The following is an 18,966-nucleotide window of genomic DNA, read 5'->3' on the forward strand; positions in this document are numbered from 1 at the left end:
CCCAGGGATCTTCTGATAAAGGTTACATAAGATTCTGATGTGGGGCTTTTTTTTTTTTTTTACTGTAATGATCTTACCGTCACTTTGTGTGTATGCGTTAAAATACACATAATAAAATTCACCGTTTTAACCATTGGGGGCATCTAAAAATTTTTTTTACTGTAAAATATTCATTAAACTGCAAAAAACATAAATGTACAACCTAATTATTATTAAGTGAACATATGGGCAGGGAGGTGACTTTGATGTAGCCTAAAAGCAGAATTATTAAACATCAGGCCCTTTAAGAACGGCAAGAAATTCTCGAAACAGGTGTCACCCATTCCTCCCAGGGTAGGGGTGTGTAGGGTGTGAAGGCAAGCGCTGAGAGGGAGAGGGAGGGGCTGAGCCCTCAGTCAGGACTCCCTCGGACCCCATGGCTTCTCTCTCGCTGTCTGTGTGCTGAGCTGAGTTCTCATGTGTCTCGAATGACCACACACATAGCTCCTGACGTAAGCATCAGCCCACCCAATATGAAAGCCCTTCCCCATGGCTTCTCTCTCGCTGTCTGTGTGCTGAGCTGAGTTCTCATGTGTCTCGAATGACCACACACATAGCTCCTGACGTAAGCATCAGCCCACCCAATATGAAAGCCCTTCGTCACACTTCTAACAGTCCTCGTGAGATTCTCAGTTATCAGCTCATGTTGTGCTTAAAGCAACGGATCCCCTTTATGAGACAGTCCTGATATCCAAATGGGGCCAATTCAGTTCTAATAGCGTTAAAAACATATCTCATTTTTTTTTCTCATTATAAAAATATCTACTCTCCTAAACCAAAACAACACCGGGAATAAATGAATGGATGCGAGCCCTGCGGATTTCACAGCTGGGGAAAGGGTGGCGTGAGGGGTGCCCTGGCATCTGGTGGGTGGAGGCCAGAGATGCCACAAAACATCCTGCAGGGCCCAGGACAGCACCAAATGTCAATAGTCCCAAGCTGAGGACTCTGCTGCAGAAGGCTCTAGAATGGAGCATGTTGGAGAGCAGGCACTCAATGCCCAGTGGCGATCTCAATACATGATCCGGGGCAGGAATGTGTGTAACCAGGAGGCGCTGCACCAAGATGTCCCGACACAGGGCTCTGATGGGTGTGGGTGGGTGTCTGGGAAGGAGTGGGTCTCCTGCAGGGCACACGCCTGCACTCAGATCACAGCTGCAGAACCCTGGTCAACAGAGGTGACCCTCATGATTTGCCCTCAGGTGGATTATGAGGCAACAGAGCCCTTGTCCAAGGCTGTCCTGGAGGGCATGACCCTGGATCGGGCCGTCAGACTTCTCCAGAGGGTGAACGGCTTCTGCTGTCTATCTGTGAAGGTCAACATGGAGGGTACACACTCCCCTGTCCTGTCCTACCTCCCCCAGAGGCCACCGATGCCAGTGCTCCCAGCCCACTGCAGAGCCAGGCTGAGCCCCAAGTCTGCAGAGGCCCCCCAGGCAGAACTGTTCTCGTGGGGGATCACAGCCCTGGACTTACCTGTCCTCACGTCCTCTTTGATCAGGTTATAAGAAGCTGGTCCAGGACCTAAAGGCCAAAGTGGCCACGTCAGGGGACTCCTTCTACATCCGGGTCAACCTTGCCCTGGAGAGGCGGGCAGAGGGAGAGCTGCAGGTGCACTGCAACGACATCCTGCACGTCACAGACACCCTGTTCCAGGGCGGCAGCTGCTGGCACGCCCACCGTGTTGGCCCCTACAGCACCAAGGGCACCGAACAGGGCACCATCCCCAACTATGCACAGTGAGCAGCTGTTGTGGGCTCCCACACTCCAGAGAGGGCCCGGGGAGCTCCCCGGGGTGGGGGACATTGCCTGGCCTCACTTAGTGAGGAGGCCCCCTCCTGCCCAGGAGAAACAGCCTTCCTGAGGCTCCCTCTACTGCCCAGGGATACAGGGTGGGGCACCTCAAAGAAGTGGAATCCCCAACGTGCTACCCACCAAGTTCACTGCTTGGATGGGATTTCTCTGTGAAACGGGATGGACCTCAGTCCTAGAGCATTCTAGAGTATTTGGGACCAGTTCCTCATCCTCAGCACTATTGACATTTGGGGCTGGCTCACTGTTTGTCGTGGGGGACCCTCCTGGGCACTGTAGGATGTTGAGCAGCATCTTGGCCTCCACCCGCTGGAGACCGGTAGTGCCCCTGCCCCCCTAGTTGTGACAACCAAAAATCTCCAGACATTGCCAGTGCACCCTGAGGATAGGTGACTCATCGTGCTGGTGTGTCCAGGACTGCCTTGGTTTTAGCACAGAAAGTCCCATGTCCTGGGGAACCCCTCAGTCCTGGGCCAGATGGGACAGCTGGTCACCCTCCCTGGGAGCAACAGCACCGCTGCTCAGAACCATGTTCTAGATCAACCATAGGGCACAAAGCATGGTGTCTCATCCGGCTCCTCTCAAGCCTCATGGCAAATTCTGTCACCTGGAGATCAGACTCAGCAGGTGCAGGGAGAGGCCTGAGACTCTGCATTTCCAACCCCCTCCCTGGGTGATGCCAGGTTGAAGTCCTCGGGCCACACTGGGAGTGACGAGGTTCTGGAGCGGTGGCCTCGACCCCACTCACACTGTGTCGCCCGGATCCCGCCTGGGACAATTCAGTTAGCGTCTCCAGGGGTGGGCTGAGGCTCTGCAGGTTTTTAAAACCCCAGGGGACTATCATGGCTGCTGGGGTGGAGAACTGCAGTGGGGGCAGTGAGGGTCTCCCAGAGCACTGAGCAGGGGGCCCACCTCTCCTGTCCAGCCCTCCCTGCAGCTGGGCCGGGGCCTTCCTCCTCTGCGCAGGGCTCAGCAGCTGCTCATCGCCCTCATCCAGGACATGGCTCATCGGAGCACCATGGCCCGCAAGGTGAGGACCAGTCAGCCCAGGTCCTAGATGCGGGGTCCCCCTCAGGTGGGCCCTGCCTCTCTCCCCCAGCTCACATCATCTGGAGGGAGGGGCCCAATCAACCCCTCCTTCCACCCAGAGGGTCCCAACCCCACCTGGCGTGGGCTGGAAGACAGGTGGGTACTGGCTGAGGGTCCCAGGTGGAGAGTGTAGGCTGCTAACCTGAGGGAGGTGACCGGCGTGTCTCTCCCCCGGGCCCTCCAAACCTTCACCTGGGTCTGTGTGCCACCCAGCCTGCAAGCTCCTCTACCGCGTGCAGATACGTCATGTATGATCCCTCCATCTTGCTCCCTCCCTCACCCCATTTGCCTACCATCTGCCCCCCATCCTTATTCCCCACTGAGACCAGGCACTGTTGGGTTCTCCCGACATAGAGCACTCAGCTGTCCCTGAGCAAGGCGCTAGGGCAGCCCCCTGGATCATGGCAGGGCTAGGCTGGGGGCCCCTACTCTTCCCTCTTGCTTCCCACGGATGCCCTGCTCGGGAAGGGGGCTGGGGGGCTCAGCCTGAGGACCCTCTCCTGCCACCCTCTGTCACCTACCCCCTGGCAGGGGGTCTGGGCCTGCTGGCTGTTCAGCAGGCACAGCCTGGGAGTCCAGGGACCACCCTGGATTTGCCGGCGGGGGTGTGGTGCCAGCCCCCCAGCCCCGTGGGACATCCCTTCTCCCTCGTCCAGCAGCCTTCTGCGGGAGCCCAGAAGCTGGTCCGCATCGTCAGTATGGACAGAACAAAGGCCAGCCCTCTGTGGTCATCCTTTGACGGGGGCCAGTCGGACCCAAGCCAGGTAGAAGGTGAGGAGGGTGGAGCTGGTGGAGGGTCTTTGGAGGCTGCTGTGGTTGGTGAGCTGGGTCAGGGTGATGCCACTCATCTAAGCCAGAATCTGTCTTTAAGAACCATAACTGATGTCTACCTGCCCTTCTGGAGAGCAGCTGAGCTACACACCTTTAATGTCCTTTAACTGACACTCCTACTTCTGTAACCTGCCCCAATAAGACGGTCTGGAGCCACTGGTACAGTCATCTGGACAGCAGTCCTTTTAGAATATTAAAGTCTGAACACTCTCCAAATGCCCAACACTGCACAAACCAGTGGACCCTCAGACAACTGCTGAGTGACTGGTGTGGGCATGAGGCCGTGACAGAGGCCGGCATAGCACAGACCCCTGAGCAGGTAAAACTGTGCAATGAGATAAGCAGAAGTGAATTTAGAGAAAGGTAAATCGTTTTGAGTTTATTTTCTTCTTGAAAAGTGTTCTGAGTGCCTAATATAACCTGAATGACCAGGAGAGGAGATCAGGGACCAGGGAGGGAGGGTAGGACTGGGATCACGTGTCCCTTGAGGCTGAGGGAGGAGACACAGGAAGCTTCCAGATCGTTTGCAAGGATGAACATGGTTTCTCTATCCTCCCTGTGAGCCAAACAAGGAAAAGGTTTTAAACTGCAGCCTATGAAGCTGATCCTAGAGAAGCACAGGGAATAATCAACAGGTACAAAGGAATCAGCCAGAGCAGGTGTGGAGGGCATGGTGCATCGTGTGGGAGCCCAGCGTGCCCTGTGTTACTGCAGGTGCCAGGGCTGCAGTGGCGAGCAAAACAGACACAGGCCTTCCTGGGGGTGGGGGGCTGCTGCAGCCTGGCGCCCGGCCCGCTCACGGCTCCTTCCTCCCACAGACCCCTCCACCGTGTGCTTCTGGGCCGAGAGCTACTTCACCCTGGTGCCCTACACCCTGGTGCACAGCCACAGGCCCAGCCGGCCCCGGCCCGTGCTCTTCGTGCCCAGGGTGGTCGGGAAGATCCTGATGGAGAAGCTGTGCCTCCTCCAAGGGTATAAGAAATGCCCAGCAGGTACGCTGTCTCCTGGGAGTCCCACCTGACTGTCAGGTGGCAAGGCGAGGTATCTGCTTTCAGGAGGGCGGCACGACCAGAGGAGTGTCCTGGGGCTGCCGAAACAAAGGACCACAAACTTGGTGGGGGGCCTTAAAACAGCAGAGATGTGTACTCTCACAGTTCTGAAGGCCAGAAGTCTGAAGTCAAGATGTCTTTGCAGGCTGCACTTCCTCCAAAGGCTCCAGGGGGGAGTCCTTCCTGCCTTTTCCTGCTCTGGTGGCTGCTGGTGGCTTGTGACTGCATTACTTCCATCTCTGCCTCCTCGTCTGTGTGTCCCTCTGTCTTCACGTTACTTTCTTACAAGGAGCCAGTCGTGGGATTTAGGGCCACCCTACTCCAGTGCGACCTCACCTTAACTAACCACATCTGCAAAGACCTTATTTCCAAATAAAGTCATGTTCTGAGATTTCAGATGAACATGGATTTGGGGGGTGTGTTATTCCACCCAGTGCAGCTCTGCTGGCAGACAGGTTTGTACTTAACTGGAGTCATACAACCAAAGGGCTCCATCCACCTGCCCAAAGCCACTCAGCGTACAGCCATGGAGATGGACTGGCCAGTGGGAATCTTGGGTCCCAGTGGCCCTGCTCAGCAGGAAAGGTGGCTCAGCTGGTTGGAGAGTGGAGAGCAGGAGTTAGCTCCTTGGCTTTCTTCCATCCACCCATCACTGGTCGGTGGCTGCCACAGAGAGTTAGGCTACAAGCTGAGAGTGAATAGGGCCCTGTCCTTCTCCCCTGGAGTTCACAGAGGGGACAGAGAGAAGCAAGTGTGGCCCACGCTGTTCCTCCAGTGAGCACCTGCTGTGTGCTAGGCTCTGTGCAGCGGGCTAGAGAGTCCAAGAGGCCCTCAGGGTCTACTCTGCTCCTCTGGAGACAGACACCTAAAGACGTGGCAGACTGACCCATCTTAGCTCCACAAGTGATCCAGAGAGGGATTCTTTGGAGGGGGTGGAAGTGGGGCTGCAGTCTGACGGCAAGACAGGACAGGAGTTTGTGAGCAGAACCAGGAAGTCCAGGCTGAGGGAGCAGAGTGTACAAAGGCACCAAGGCACAGACGGCACCATGGGGAGGCGGTGGGTGCCCAGACGTGCCGTGTTCTGTGGTAGGCAAGGGGACACGATCAAGCCTGATCTTTGAACGCCCGTTTTCAAAGCAGAATAGAAGACGGACTGGAGAAGGGCTTGGCTAGGGGCTGGGCCAGAAGTGGTACAGCAAAGCCACAGTAGGGAGAAGAGGGCAGCCCCAAGAGCTGTCTGCCAGCTGTCTGCAGGATCTGGTGATGCTTTGGAGGGTGGAGGCTAGCAGGAGAGCACGTGCAGTTCTCACTTGGGAGACTGGGTGCTATTCAGGAAGAAGGGAAAAGTCAGGGTGTGTTTTGACATGTTTATACAGGGCAGAAGTTCTCAGCCTGGGCACGACATTTAGGCCTGGATCATCCTCTGTTGTGGGCTGTCCTGTGCATCACAGATAAGCAACATACCTGGGCCTCAACCCATTGGATGCCAGGAGCATACCCCCTTCCCAGCAGTTGTGACAGTCAGAAATGTCTCCAGACATTGCCAAGTGTACCTTGGGGGTAAAATTGCTCCTGGTTGAGAACCACTGATTTAAGGGATTGAAGGGATTTCTGGGCGTAAGAAGTTGCATATGTAAGTTCGGAGCTTGGGAAGTGATGGGAGAAGGGTTTATCTACATTTGTCCATCCTTTCTTCTTTCCCTCCACTCTTCCCTCGACCCAACCTTCCATCCATCCAGCCACATCCTGGCACTGACTAGGCACCTGCTGTGTCCAGTGGTTTAGGGTGAATGTGCAGGGCATGCACTCTTCCAAGCAGGAAGAGCAGGGTCAGGTTTATAAAGAGGACACCCTAGGAAGAACTTGCCCCAGAGCTGGTGGGGGTCCGTGGGGGCAGACCCATGGGTGTTCAGCATGGGCTCCTGGGGGAGCAGCTGGGTGGGTGACATCCCCATCAACTGTCACCTTCAGCATACTTGAGCCAGGAGGAGTACGATGCCTCCAGCCAGAGAGGGGACATCATCCAGGAGAGGGAGGCGTCTGGTGGTCGCTACTGTGTCACCTGCAGCGCAGTCGAGTCCCTCATGGGAAAGGTAAGGGGTGGGGTGGGGGCTGCGAGGAACTCCATCTCCAGAGGACGGCAGTGGGAGAAGGCAGGAAGTGCCAACCTCCAGGGCCCCCTGGACACCCCAGGTTGGTGCTCAGCTTGTCTCTGGCTCCATCATGGAAAGACCAAACCCCGTTTCTGCCATTTGGGGTCCATGTGACCTCGGGATGGACTTTTTTTTTTTTTTTTAACATTCTTTTTCCTTTAAACTGAAAGTTCTTTTTTTTTTTTTAAATTAATTTATTTATTTATTTTTGGCTGTGTTGGGTCTTCGTTTCTGCGCGAGGGCTTTCTCTAGTTGCGGCGAGTGGGGTCCACTCTTCAACGCGGTGCGCGGGCCTCTCGCTATCGTGGCCTCTCTTGTTGCGGAGCACAGGCTCCAGACGCGCAGGCTCAGTAGCTGTGGCACACGGGCTTAGTTGCTCCGCGGCATGTGGGAATCTTCCCAGACCAGGGCTCGAACCCGCGTCCCCTGCATTGGCAGGCAGATTCTCAACCACTGCGCCACCAGGGAAGCCCTCGGGCGGGACTTTTAACTCCCCTGAGCCTGTTTCCTCAACGCAGGAGATGTTTAATAAACATTTGCTAAATCAGTAAAATGGAGATAACAATCCATGTTTTAAGGCTCAAACAAATATATGAAAAGAAGCTCACTGTGAACTGTAAAGTTTTGTGTTGATACAAAGCAGCCAGGAACAGCCGTGAGTCAGAGGCACAATGGCCCCCCCATCCTTCACAACCCCAAAGAGGTTGATGGAGCCATCCAACTCCTAGGATTTGAGCTCCACGCAGTCTCCCTCAATCCCGATGGCCTATGATTTCTAAATTTCCCAGGCAAAAAATCAAACGGATGGAAACTTTTAAAACTGTACAGCCAGCAACCTCGTATACAAAAGGGCATTCCCGAATTCTTCTCCCCACCTCCTTTACAAACTTCAGTCTTGCCTGCACCCTTCTCACCCTTTTCTCCCTTCTCTCAGCGTCACTCCTGGGTGTGGGCTCCGCTCGCTTCCTCTAAGGCTGAGGCTCACTCCCCTCCCCTCTCCCCCCAGAACACCCACGCCCTCCTGGACGTCCAGCTGGACAGTGTCCGCGTCCTGCACAAGATGGAGATCTTCCCCATCATTATCTACATCTCCATCAATGAGAAGGTGGCAAAGAAATTCAAGTAGGTGCACCCCTGGGGGCTGGTGGTGAGGTTTGAATGGGCACCAGAAATCCCCATAAGGCCCATGGCGACCACGTCCAGAGCCCGTGATGGGGTTTCCAGGATCTCACCTCGTGCCAGCCTTGGAAGTGTCACAGGGCAGTTCCCCTAAAACATCCAGGACAGAGGTCCTGCAGCCCACCCCCAGGGAGCAACCCCGAGGACAGTAAGGTGAGACCCTAGAACCTGACTGACCTCGGCTGAGGCCACGTTTCCTGGGGTAGAGTTAACAGTCCATCTGTGTTAGGTAAGGACAGAGACTGAAAAACACTACTTGGTCCATTGCTGGGACAAGCCCAGATATCCTGCTGCCCCCTTTATAATTTGAGAACCAAAGTTGTAAACTAGATCCGCCATCCCACCCCCCCACCCCCGTTAGTGCAATGTCATCTAGGGCCCCAGTCACATCTTCTTCACAAGGCACTGGTCCCCTCGAAGCAGGCCATCTGTGTCTAGGGGCATCTGTTGCATCATTGGTCTATCCAGGTCCCTAGAATTCCAAGCTGGCAGCTGATTTCTGGGGCTCTGTGCTGGGAGGCTGGTGCAAGGCTCTCCCTGAGCCACCCTCCCATCTCCGGCTCTGGCAGGAAGGCTCTGCAGCAGCTCGGCACCACAGAGGACCAGCTCCTGGAAGCTGCCAGGCAAGAGGAGGGTGAGCTGGATAAAGTGCCCTGTCTGTACAGCAGCCTGGCCCCTGACAGCTGGAGCGACCTACATGCCCTGCTCGGCTGTGTCCGCCTGGCCATTGCAGATGAGCAGAAGAAGGTTGTGTGGACCGAGTAGAGGCCTTGCTGATGGCCCCTGTGTCATAAACAAATTCAGAAAATGAACTTGGTATATTTTACTAAAATAAAAAGCTTTTACAACGCTCTGGCCTGTGGCTTCCCCACCATGTCCTCCAGGATGGAGTTGACGGGGGTGGGAAGGGTGATGGGAGCCCATCCACTTGAAGGAGAATGCCCCCTTTCTGGGTTTTCCAGGCAGGCGGAGGCAGGGCAGGTCTGGAGCATTCCATGGGTACTGTCTGTGCTACAGACTTGTGTTCACCCGAAAAGAATTCACCCAACCAGAGGATGGGGCGGCTTCAGGCCTTGAGCAGAGACATCTTCATCCTTGGACACTCTCAAAAAGAAGGGCAAGCTCTGCCCATACAGACCCCAGGATGAAACTCGTCACTTAGGGAGCCTGCCAAGAATCAGTGGTTTCATGGAAACCCAGCCCGGGGCTCGGGAGCCTGATGGTGAACAAAGTGAAGAAAGAAGACAAGCCCAAGTTTCCTTCAAAGGCTCCCTCCAGACCAGGACTGACAAACAGACGCTGTCCCCACATGGAGTGCGGTTTGCACTCACCCACCACCCTCATGGCACACAGAAGCCCATCTCCTCTCAGGTGAAGGGCACAAGAACGTCTGTGGGTTCCAGAGAACCAAGAGGGACTGAAGCCCCATGTCCCAGACCCTTCTTCCTGCTGTTCCCCAGACCACCCTCACCTTGTCACAGGCTGGGGATCCTGCACCATCCTGGGTACCCCCCAGGGAATTCCTGTGCCAGGACACAGCTCAGACACAGGACAGTGGTCCCCCACTGTGGGGGTGGGGAGGGCCTCACAGTTCGTTGTGGAGTGGCCGGCACTGGGGAGAGAGCTTCTCCTCCAGCACCCCATTGGGAGCACATACCCAGGGGTCGTGGGTCTCCCACTGCCACTTGACCAGTTGGGTCTGAAGCAGTTCCAGAACCTGGGCATAGCGGGGGTCAGTGGCCAGGTTCTGGGTCTCGTGGGGGTCCTGGCTCCTGTCAAAGAGCTCCCAGCGCTCCCGGTAGTAGTAGTGATGCAGGTCCTTGTACCAGCCCGTGCGCCGGCCGGCTGTGGTGCGATTCAGGAGGTCCTGGAAGGTTGGCGAGATGTAGAAGTCCTGGTCAATGGGAAAGGGCATCTTGAAATGGAGGTTGTGCACAAGGTGGAAGTTCTGGTGGTGCACGGAGCGCATGGGGTAGGACATGGTGACCTCATGGTGGCTCTGGCTGCCAAAAACCGTGGTCCAAGGAGGCTCCGCCTCCAGCGCTGGGAGGAGGGACCGCCCAGCGAGCTGGACATTCTTTGAGCCAAAGATGGCATAGCTGGGGTAGGGGATAGAGAACCAATCCAAGATGGTGGGCGTGAGATCTGGAAAGGAGATGACATCTCAGCAGGGCGGGCCCTCCAGGGCACCAGGCCCACCCCCGTGCAAGGGCTGAATCCAGGCCACTCTGGAAGCTGGTGAGCCGCCTTGCACATCAAATCACCAACAGGAAAAAGCTGCTACAGGCCAACTCATCACTGCTGCGTCACCCTCTGGGCTGTCATGCTTTCAATGCCATGACAAGAGCCCCCAACTTGGTGACACCCAGGATCCTTCTAAAATCCTTCAGACCAGCGAGGAAGCCCCCACACAGGGCCCTATTCCTGTTCTGTGCTGTGGCCAGAACGCTTCCTGACCTTGGGGCCAAAGGGAGATGTGAGCCCTGAGGCACAGGGGGCCCACGCATGCTGCTGCCCTGACCCCTCAAAGTGGGGTCAAGGGGCATCAATATCACCTGGGAACTTGTCAGAAATGCAAATTTTGGGGCATCACCCCAGACCTACTGAATCAGACACTCTGGGGTGGGATATGTGGATACGAGCAAGTGCTCCAGGTGACTGATGCTCACCAGTGGGCCAGTGGAAAAATGACTGGCTTGAAGGCAGTGAGACCCAAACTAGAATCCAAGCTTGGTGCTTACAAGCTGTGTGACCTTGGGCTCCTAACTTCATGTCTCTGAGCCTCATTTCTGCATCTGTAGAATGGGGCTGACCATCCTTTCCTCACTGAGGTGGTGTGGCAACCGCATAAGGTAGTGGGTGAGGAGCTACGCCTGGTCGTGGTGGTCCCACTAAATGTCCTCTTCCTCCCCCACTCCCCCTCCTCGATCCCTGCTGCATGGAATGCAGAGTCATACCTAGAAGGCTCACGTAGGCCTCGCTGACCTGGCCCCAGCGTTTTGGGTGCTCTGGGGATGACACCAGCATGGGCTCAGCAGTGCCCGGCCAGTAGAGGTTGGTCCTGCCGCTGGGGAAGGGGATACCATTGTCAGATGTGAAGATCACCAGGGTGTCATTCAGGACACCTGCTCCACGCAGCTCCTGGAGCACGAGTCCAATCCCTGCAGGGTGTGGAGGGGATAGCAGAGCTCAGCCGCAGGCAGATGCGCAGTTGTGGGAATGCGTGTGCACTAAAGCATTTCTTCATCCGGCTGCTGAACCCTGCACCGTCATTTCCTTCAATCACCCCAGCCCTCCTTCCCACCAGCCAGGCCTCCCGCCCAGCACTCTGCCCAGGGCCCTGTCCTGGAGCAGGACTTGCACGGCCTCCACCTGAGTGCACCCCTCCAGGGACACTGGCCAACCTTGGCAGTTCCGTGTCACCCCTATGCAGCTGCTACCTGCCATGCAGTGGTTTCTGTGTTTCCTGGAATCTCCCCGTGGAGGTAATAAGGATGGTCTTGGGTGGGGCCAGAAGATAGGATTCTCTCTACACCCACCCCCTTCCCAAGTCCCCATGAACTAATGGTACCATCAGGGAAATGATAAAGGCACCAACCTCTCAGACTGGGTTGAATGGTGGTTCCCCTAAAAGATATGTCCACACAGAACCTGTGAATGTAACCTTATTTGGAAAGAAGGTCTTTGCAGATACAATTAAGTCAAGGATCTTGAGATGAGATCATCCTGAAATACCTAGGTGGTCCTTAAATCGAATGACAAGTGTCTTTAAAAGAAGAGGAGGGCCACAGACTAAAGAGAAAACACAGGGAAGGAGCTCATGTGACAACAGAGGCAGAGACTGGAGTAATGCTGCACAAGCCAAGGAACACTTGCGGCCACCAGAAACTGGAAGAGGCAGGAAGGACTCTCCCCCAGAGGGGACATGGCCCTGCGGCACTGTGATTTCTGGCTCTGGCCCAAGATAGGGGCCCAAGCTGTACCCTATCCCACCACCTGGTCTCCTTGAACCCACCTTGGTCCATGCGGCTGATGGTGGTGTACTGAGCGGCCAAGTCAGCTCGGGCAGCCGGTGTGTCAGGGACGAAGTAAGGCACCTGGATGGGGCAGGTGGGTGGAAAGTCAAGGTTAGAACAGATAGGTTGGGTGGAGGGGGCAAAGTGGCCAGCGCTTGAATTAGGGTGGGAGATACAGATGCCAGCCTTCCTCCCAGGGCCCAAAATCATCTCTCTTCCTGAATGGATTATCCCAGAACACCCACGCTTCTGGGTACATCATTCCATGTCTTTATGCTTCTCTCTGCCACCCCACGGATGGGGACCTGGCTCCAGTGAGTCAGAGGGTTTCTTCTTACACACCTGGGGCCAGAGCTGCAAACCCACGAGAGGGGCACAGGTCCCCAGATTTATAAGGTGGAGGAAGAAGGGTAGTTCTCGGAAACGTGGTGAGGGGTCCTCCTACCTGCACATCCTTCGGGTTGTAGGTCTGTGGGGTCCAGTCTGGGATCTGCCCCATGCCACTCTCCCCATTGCCAAACTTCTCGCAGAAGGCCCCGTACTGTGGCTGGGAGTGCCCGCAGCGGTGGGGGTCGTGGAAGGCGACATAGAGGAAGAAAGGCCTGCAGATGGAGGGACGGGCTTGAGCGTTGAGGTCAAGGTCAGATGGCTGACCCACCACTTGGCTTCCACCCTGGGGAGCCTCATCCTTTGGGAAGGAACACCCCTCAGCTTTGCCTACTCCCTTATAACTGAGAGCCTCCCCGTGATCCACACTGCCTCAGTTTCCCCATGTCCCCTCTTCTTCTGACCAGATCAACTTGAGCATCTGGAACCTTCTCCTCCACCCACACCCCAGCTGTTTGGGGACTCCAAGAATCCCAACCAAAGACTCTGGGATCTGCATCCAGTATTAACTGTCCAGAGGTCTGGCTGTGTGAGGACAGTAAGGGGGAGGGACCCTCCTCGCACCTGTTGTCCCGAGTCTGCAGGAATTTCCGGACCAGCAGTTTAATTCTAGTGATGTTCCGCCCCACCTGGAGGACAGAGCCATTCTCCTCCGTGTACGCAAAATCAAATGGGTACACCGTCTCCGGCCCCACGTGCTTCTTCCCAATGATGCCTGGAGTGGGGGAAATAGGCCTGTCCAGAGCCCCTTCGGTCTCCCACTCCCCTCTGCCCCCTTCTCTGCTCCCCAGGCCCTGTGTCTTGCTGTGGCCTCCAGGAGGGCAGCCGGGCCCTTGTTCTCGTGTGCCCATGGCCCAGCCAGGAGGCCCAGATTCCTTGGGGTCAAGTGCTCAGAGCAGGCAACACAGGGCCCATGGTGGCTCGGGACAAGGCCTTGCCCCTCTGGGGCAGGGAGGTAAGTTGCTGTCCTGCCCCTGTGGCTACACAAAGCCCCTCACCTGTGAGAACACCAGCTCGGCCCAACAGCAAAGGCAGGCTCTGCACCCGGTCGAAGGAGTTGAAGTGGTGGACATCCTGGTGCAAGCCATACATTCCGTTCTGATGCTGCCGGCAGAGATGCTGTGAGGCCGGGCGCCTCCTGGCAGCCAGGGTCCTGTCCCCCACCCCACCCCCAACGCTTCTGCTCTCCCAGGCTCACCAGCCTGGCCCTTTGTAGGCCCCTGATTTAGAGTCCTCAGAGAGGTTTTCTCCATCTCTCACTCCCCGCCCAACAGGCCCACAGGTCCCTGCCATGGGACCACAGCAGGAAATACAATAGACTGGGAGAATGTACACTAAAATTAGGGGTGGCTTTTATTTTCTTCTTTTCGTGTATCTGTACTTTTCAATTTTTCTATCAAGAGCACACATCGTAGAGTGAAAACCACACCAACAGGCATCTTTTTATTAGCTGACTTTATTTTAGAGTGTAAAAAAAATTGTTGTACGTGTTGCAAACTCAAACAGACTAGAGAGATGTAAGAAGGAAAAACCCTGTCCTTATTCCTGTGGCTCACTGCCCAGAGGTGAGCGTAGCCTACAGCTGCCTGATTAACCTTTCAGGAAGCTTCTGTGTACAGGCCACAGTCTCCTCTTTATGTAGGCCTCCTACTCACAGCCTCAGTCTCTCAGAAAGGGACGTACAGAGCATCCCCCCGATAAAATAACGCTGTGAGATAATACATCAGAAGTGCCCATGTACACCCAGGTTCACAGCAGCATTATTCCAACAACCAAAGGTGGAAGAAACCCAAGTGTCCACTAATAGAGAAATAGATAAACAAAATACGCTCTATCCACACCATGGAACATTATTCAGCCTTGAGAAGTAGTGAGGTATTGATGTGCTCGGGTGAAGCTTGGGGACATTATGCTCGGTGAAACCAGCCAGCCACAAAAAAGCAAATACTATATGATTCACAGAGACAGAAAGTTGAATGGTGGTTGCCAGAGGCTGGCGGAGCAGCGGGAATAGGGAGTTAGTGTTTAATGGGGACAGAGTTTGGGGTGATAAAAAAGTCCTGGAGATGGATGGTGGTGATGGTTGCACAACAATGCGAATGTACTTAACGCCACTGAACTGCAGCCTTAAAATAGTTAAAATGGTAAATCTTTCATTACATATACATTAGCACAATAGAGTAAGTGCCTTAAATGGCAGCTTTTATTGTCACAAAAGCTCCTGGGACAATATCATGAAAAGAGTTAACACTGGGCTGTGCAAGTACCTGCCAGGCACCTTGCTGTGAGCTTTACCTATAGAGAGTTAACTTGGCCAATCCTATAGTAATCCCAGGAGTGAGGTATTACTATCACTCCATCTTACAGGTGAGGAAATTGAGGCACACAGAGATAAGTGATTTGCTCACAGTCACACAGTGGTGGAGCAGGGCTGCACTTGGACCATTTGGCTGGGGGTGGGGGAGGGAAGGTGGGCACATCCCCAGGGAGATCAGGGAGGGGTTCCCAGCAGCAGAGGCCTTGGGGGCTCTCCCTCCTCCTGAACCCCTGCTGCCCTCACCTGAGGCAGGCCAGTGAGGAGGCTGGCCCGGCTGGGAGAGCAGCTGCTCACGGAGGTGAAGGCATTGCGGAAGACAAGGCTCCGGCGGGCCAAGGCATCCAGGTGAGGGGTGGTGATGGCACTGTTGTTGTAGGCACCACTCTCAAAGCCTCCGTCGTCCGCTGAGGAAGGAGGGAGACATAGAGGACCTGATGAGCTGGGCTCAGAAAGAGCAGCATGTGGGAGTGAGAGAGACCTGGGTCCTGCTGCAGTGGCCTGGCAGTGATGCCCAGGCGGGTATGATACCTCTGTAGACTTGATATCACAAAGGTGTGATTCCCAAGTGGGAATGACCCAGTGGGCATGATATTCAGCAGGCTTGTTACTTGAGTGGGAATGCCACCAGGCATGTATGAAAACTGGGTGAACATGTTAGTAGGCAGGCATAAAACTCAGGGGAGCATGAGATCCAAGCAGGCATGATTCGGCAGTCCTGGGCTCTGCAGACATGCCTGAGGATGTGGATCCACGTGCCGGTTCTCTGCCAATGCCCCTGAGATAGGGGGATTTGAAGGGAGCCGCTCTGTAGAGTGCTGTTTAAGTTACAATTAGCAGAAGGACCTGCCCCAGACCACAAAGTTAATCAGAAAGAGTGGCCCTGGCAGACAGCCAGACCTCAAAAGAGGAAAAAATCAGGTTGCCTTGTGATAGCTGGGCTCTGGTTACCCAAGCAGGAAGTCTCGTGAACAACAGGGCGCTAGAGGAACTTGGGGTTTCACGGAGGTGGGGAGGGCCGGGGGAGAAGGCAGGCAGGCGGGCGGGCGGGTGGGTGGGTGGGGGCTGCTCCCTTCAGCCAGGAGAAAGAAAGTTGAGCCACAGTGCTCTGGGGTCTGAAAAGGGAAGGGAAACGGGGTTATCACTGCTGGGGAGAAGATGAGAGATCCAGGGCACCCTGCTGGTCTCTGAGGACTTGGGCACCAGCCACTCTTCTGGCATCCCCTCTGCGATATGTGGAAAGCCGCCCAGCCTCCCGAGGTGAGTGGGGACCGCAGGCTTAGCCCTGGCTGTTCTGGTCACGGTTCGGGGTACAGGGTCAGGACCGGGGGCAGGAATGGGGTGTGAATGCTGGGGCCGACCCCTCCAGACCCCACAGTGGACAGGGCCGCCTCTGCTTGCCTCTACAAGCAGCCGACCACGAAGAGTCTGGGGCCAGCAAAAAGAGGAGTCGGGGAATGAACGGCAATGGGGCCTGCAGGGCACGGAGGGTTAGCGCTGGCCGCTTCTGGGCTTGACAGCCGGCGGCGGTGGAGGGCGGTGCCCGGGGTGCCGGCGGGTCGGAACTTACCGAGGATCAGCAGCACGTTTCGGGGGCGCGCCCGGTGCACACAACAGAGACCCACTACGAGGAGCAACACCCAGCAGGCCGGCCCGGAGCTGCACATAGCGGCGGCTCCGGCCGGGCGCCGCCCCGCGGTCACGTGAGCACTAGCTCTCCCGCCCCCACCCTCGGTCACGTGCACATCAGGACCCGCCCAGGACCCGCCCCGGCTCCGGCTCCCGCTCCCCCTACCTCTGCGGTTCTTGCAGACCCGCTGCGGAGACGACGGGAGACCCCGAGCTGTGGTGTCCGGTGAGTGCGTGGCTGACGGCGGCGGGGCCCGGGGTCGAGTGCTCAAGTTGCCAGGGCACGGGCCGGGGTCGCTGGTGGGCGGCCGACGTGGGGGGGGCGGCAAGTGGTCCGAGGGTACGGGCGCGTCCCGCGGGGACCCCGCTCCCTACCCACCTCATCCCCACCCAGGTCCCCGCCATCGTCCGCCTTGCTGGGGCCGGCAGGTCACGGACCGGCAGACGGTGTGGGGTCCCCGCCCGTAGACCCCAGCGTCCGGGGCAAGCGGCTTCGGGGGTGGGGGGCCGGTTCTGTGCAGAGCAGCCCCACCGGGGCTGGGGGTGGTTTGGGACGGGCTTTGCGCGCCAGGAGCACCAGGACCCTAGAGGATGAGCACCAGGACCCTAGAGGATGCGCGCCGTGAATTACTGGGGGAGCCTCTGACGTTCTTTCAGAACCAACTAGAATATCTAAGGCTCCTCTAAGGATATAGACGCCACAGGTGGGGGTTGGGGTGATGCGCAGCTTCAGGATGGGAGCCCTCCCACCACCGCAGCGCCGCAGTCTGCCGTAGTGGGTGGAGCCTGCTCTGCTGCGCACTTGGAAAACCTCAGGGCCTCCAGTCACCCCACCCACTCCTCGCCGGCTACGTGTGGGTATCTCCGTGGGCCTGCTTTTCTCTGCACTGCTCCCCGTTAAATTTCCTGGGGGGGGGAATAAAAAAAGGAAACAGATTCTCTTGGGAGGAGAAACCTTGAGTCTAATTAGTGATTAGTGTTTGAATTTCTCAGTGAGAAATCATTAGTGTTTGAATTTCTCAGTGAGAAATCATTAGTGATTAGTGTTTGAATTTCTCAGTGAGAAATCATTTATTTTTTCTGGCCAGAGTCGATGGAGGAAGAGAAGGCACCTAGGGTCTGGGCAGGTGGGGTTCAGGGAGAGCAGTCGGTGGCGGGGGGCACTCCACCTTTGGTTGACGCCTTCTCTGCACAGGCTGTTGGCTTCCTGACTCAGATCAGCAAGGTGAGGGGAGATTTAACGCATCTAGCTCCACCCCCCTGGGTGAGAAGAGACCGATTGCGCATCTCCTGATGTCCCTGGACCTCACCCTCACTCTCACCCTATTGCTGGGTTTTCTGAAGCCCAGGCACTGACTGCTGGTCTGTGTCCCCCCCCAACCCCGACTCTTCCTAGACATGTCATCTACTATGAAGCCGCCCAAGGGCTTTGCCCCGATGTCCTGCTGCTGGTCCACTGCGACCATGCAGAAGAGGCTGCCTTTCCTGGCCTGGCTGCCTGACTACACCTGGCACGCACTGAAGATGGACTTCATCGCTGGGATCTCAGTCGGGCTCACAGTCATTCCCCAGGCTCTGGCCTATGCCGAGGTGGCTGGACTCCCTCCCCAGGTGAGATGTGTGCCCTTGCTGCCCACCACATCCCTTCGCCTTAGCCTGACCCCACTCCAGGCCTTAGTGCTCACCCAGGAGCAGAGTAGAAATGCATGCATAGTGTTCCCTCCAGACAAGGGGGCACCCTGGGCTCCAGTCCCATGGGGCCCAAGAAGCCTTAGTTTACAACCTGGAGCGTGTGACTGCCTTTGGGCAGACGCGTGCTCCTGTAACCCCTCTTGTCATGCTTGTCACACACAGGCACCAAGCTAGTTCTGGACTGCCTGATGGGGCCAGTGGGATGACTCACTCTGGCTTTAAGAATGCTTTCTCAGAATCACAGACTCAGACATAAGGACACGAGGCCCCAGTTGGGTGTGGGTAGAAAAGAGGCCCCGTAGTCACTGTAAGTCCACAACCTTGGGTAACAGAGGGTGAGCAGTTCACCCCGCCTGTATGTGCTGCTGTGCCCAGAATACACAATGGACCACACAGATCCCTGTGCTTAACCAGCTACACCAGGGACCCTGTGCGGGTGCCGTGTGCCTCCTGGATATTCATTGCTTTCTTTGCCCAACAGTACGGCCTCTACTCTGCCTTCATGGGGTGCTTCGTATATTTCTTTCTGGGTACCTCCCGAGATGTGACTCTGGGCCCCACGGCCATCATGTCCCTCCTGGTCTCCTTCTACACCTTCCACGAGCCTGCCTATGCTGTGCTGCTGGCCTTTCTGTCGGGCTGCATCCAGTTAGGCATGGGGTTCCTGCGCTTGGGTAAGGCACTCAGACCTTCCTGTCATGGGGATGGGGGGTTGCAGTTCTGCTCTTCCTGGGGTACTGAGGCACCTCATTCTGGGGATGCCCTGCCTTCAGCGT

At 56.3% G+C, this 18,966-nt stretch overlaps 3 protein-coding genes across 15 annotated transcripts in view; 2 read left to right on the top strand and 1 right to left on the bottom strand.

Annotated features, from left to right (window-relative positions):
• CARD14 (caspase recruitment domain family member 14) overlaps positions 1-8,996 on the top strand; it is a 23,521-nt gene extending 14,525 nt beyond the window's left edge. For 2 of the 4 annotated variants that reach the window (XM_059908704.1, XM_059908706.1), the window contains exons 11-17: positions 1,541-1,778; positions 2,818-2,881; positions 3,597-3,711; positions 4,590-4,763; positions 6,792-6,913; positions 7,980-8,095; positions 8,722-8,996. In XM_059908704.1, the coding sequence (XP_059764687.1) occupies positions 1,541-1,778; positions 2,818-2,881; positions 3,597-3,711; positions 4,590-4,763; positions 6,792-6,913; positions 7,980-8,095; positions 8,722-8,917 (1,025 nt within the window). In that variant the 3' untranslated portion in view covers positions 8,918-8,996. Of the gene's footprint in view, positions 1-1,241; positions 1,369-1,540; positions 1,779-2,817; positions 2,882-3,596; positions 3,721-4,589; positions 4,764-6,791; positions 6,914-7,979; positions 8,096-8,721 lie in introns of all 4 variants that reach the window. The other 2 variants (XM_059908707.1, XM_059908705.1) reach the window with 2 other exon arrangements.
• On the bottom strand, positions 8,961-16,580 carry SGSH (N-sulfoglucosamine sulfohydrolase). Of its 3 annotated transcripts, none has more exons than XM_059908713.1 (8): positions 16,440-16,580; positions 15,116-15,276; positions 13,554-13,659; positions 13,120-13,270; positions 12,614-12,770; positions 12,168-12,249; positions 11,110-11,313; positions 8,961-10,297 (listed from the first exon to the last, which is right to left on the bottom strand). In XM_059908713.1, the coding sequence occupies exons 1-8, from the start codon at positions 16,534-16,536 to the stop codon at positions 9,738-9,740; spliced, it is 1,518 nt and encodes a 505-aa protein (XP_059764696.1). In that variant the 5' UTR covers positions 16,537-16,580; the 3' UTR covers positions 8,961-9,737. The 3 variants fall into 3 exon arrangements, with proteins under 3 accessions (XP_059764696.1, XP_059764698.1, XP_059764697.1); XM_059908715.1 differs by having other exon boundaries at positions 9,841-10,019; XM_059908714.1 differs by having other exon boundaries at positions 9,841-10,046.
• SLC26A11 (solute carrier family 26 member 11) overlaps positions 16,530-18,966 on the top strand; it is a 21,039-nt gene continuing 18,602 nt past the window's right edge. For 4 of the 8 annotated variants that reach the window (XR_009499738.1, XR_009499739.1, XR_009499740.1 and 1 more), the window contains exons 1-3: positions 16,531-16,724; positions 17,895-18,109; positions 18,672-18,864. Coding sequence is in view for 5 of the 8 variants with exons in the window: in XM_059908709.1 (XP_059764692.1) it covers positions 17,897-18,109; positions 18,672-18,864 (406 nt within the window). In the remaining 3 variants the exon portion in view is untranslated. Of the gene's footprint in view, positions 16,725-17,894; positions 18,110-18,671; positions 18,865-18,966 lie in introns of all 8 variants that reach the window. The other 4 variants (XM_059908710.1, XM_059908711.1, XM_059908712.1 and 1 more) reach the window with 3 other exon arrangements.

Source organism: Balaenoptera ricei, chromosome 20, assembly GCF_028023285.1.
Source record: "Balaenoptera ricei isolate mBalRic1 chromosome 20, mBalRic1.hap2, whole genome shotgun sequence".
NCBI lineage: Eukaryota > Metazoa > Chordata > Mammalia > Artiodactyla > Balaenopteridae > Balaenoptera > Balaenoptera ricei.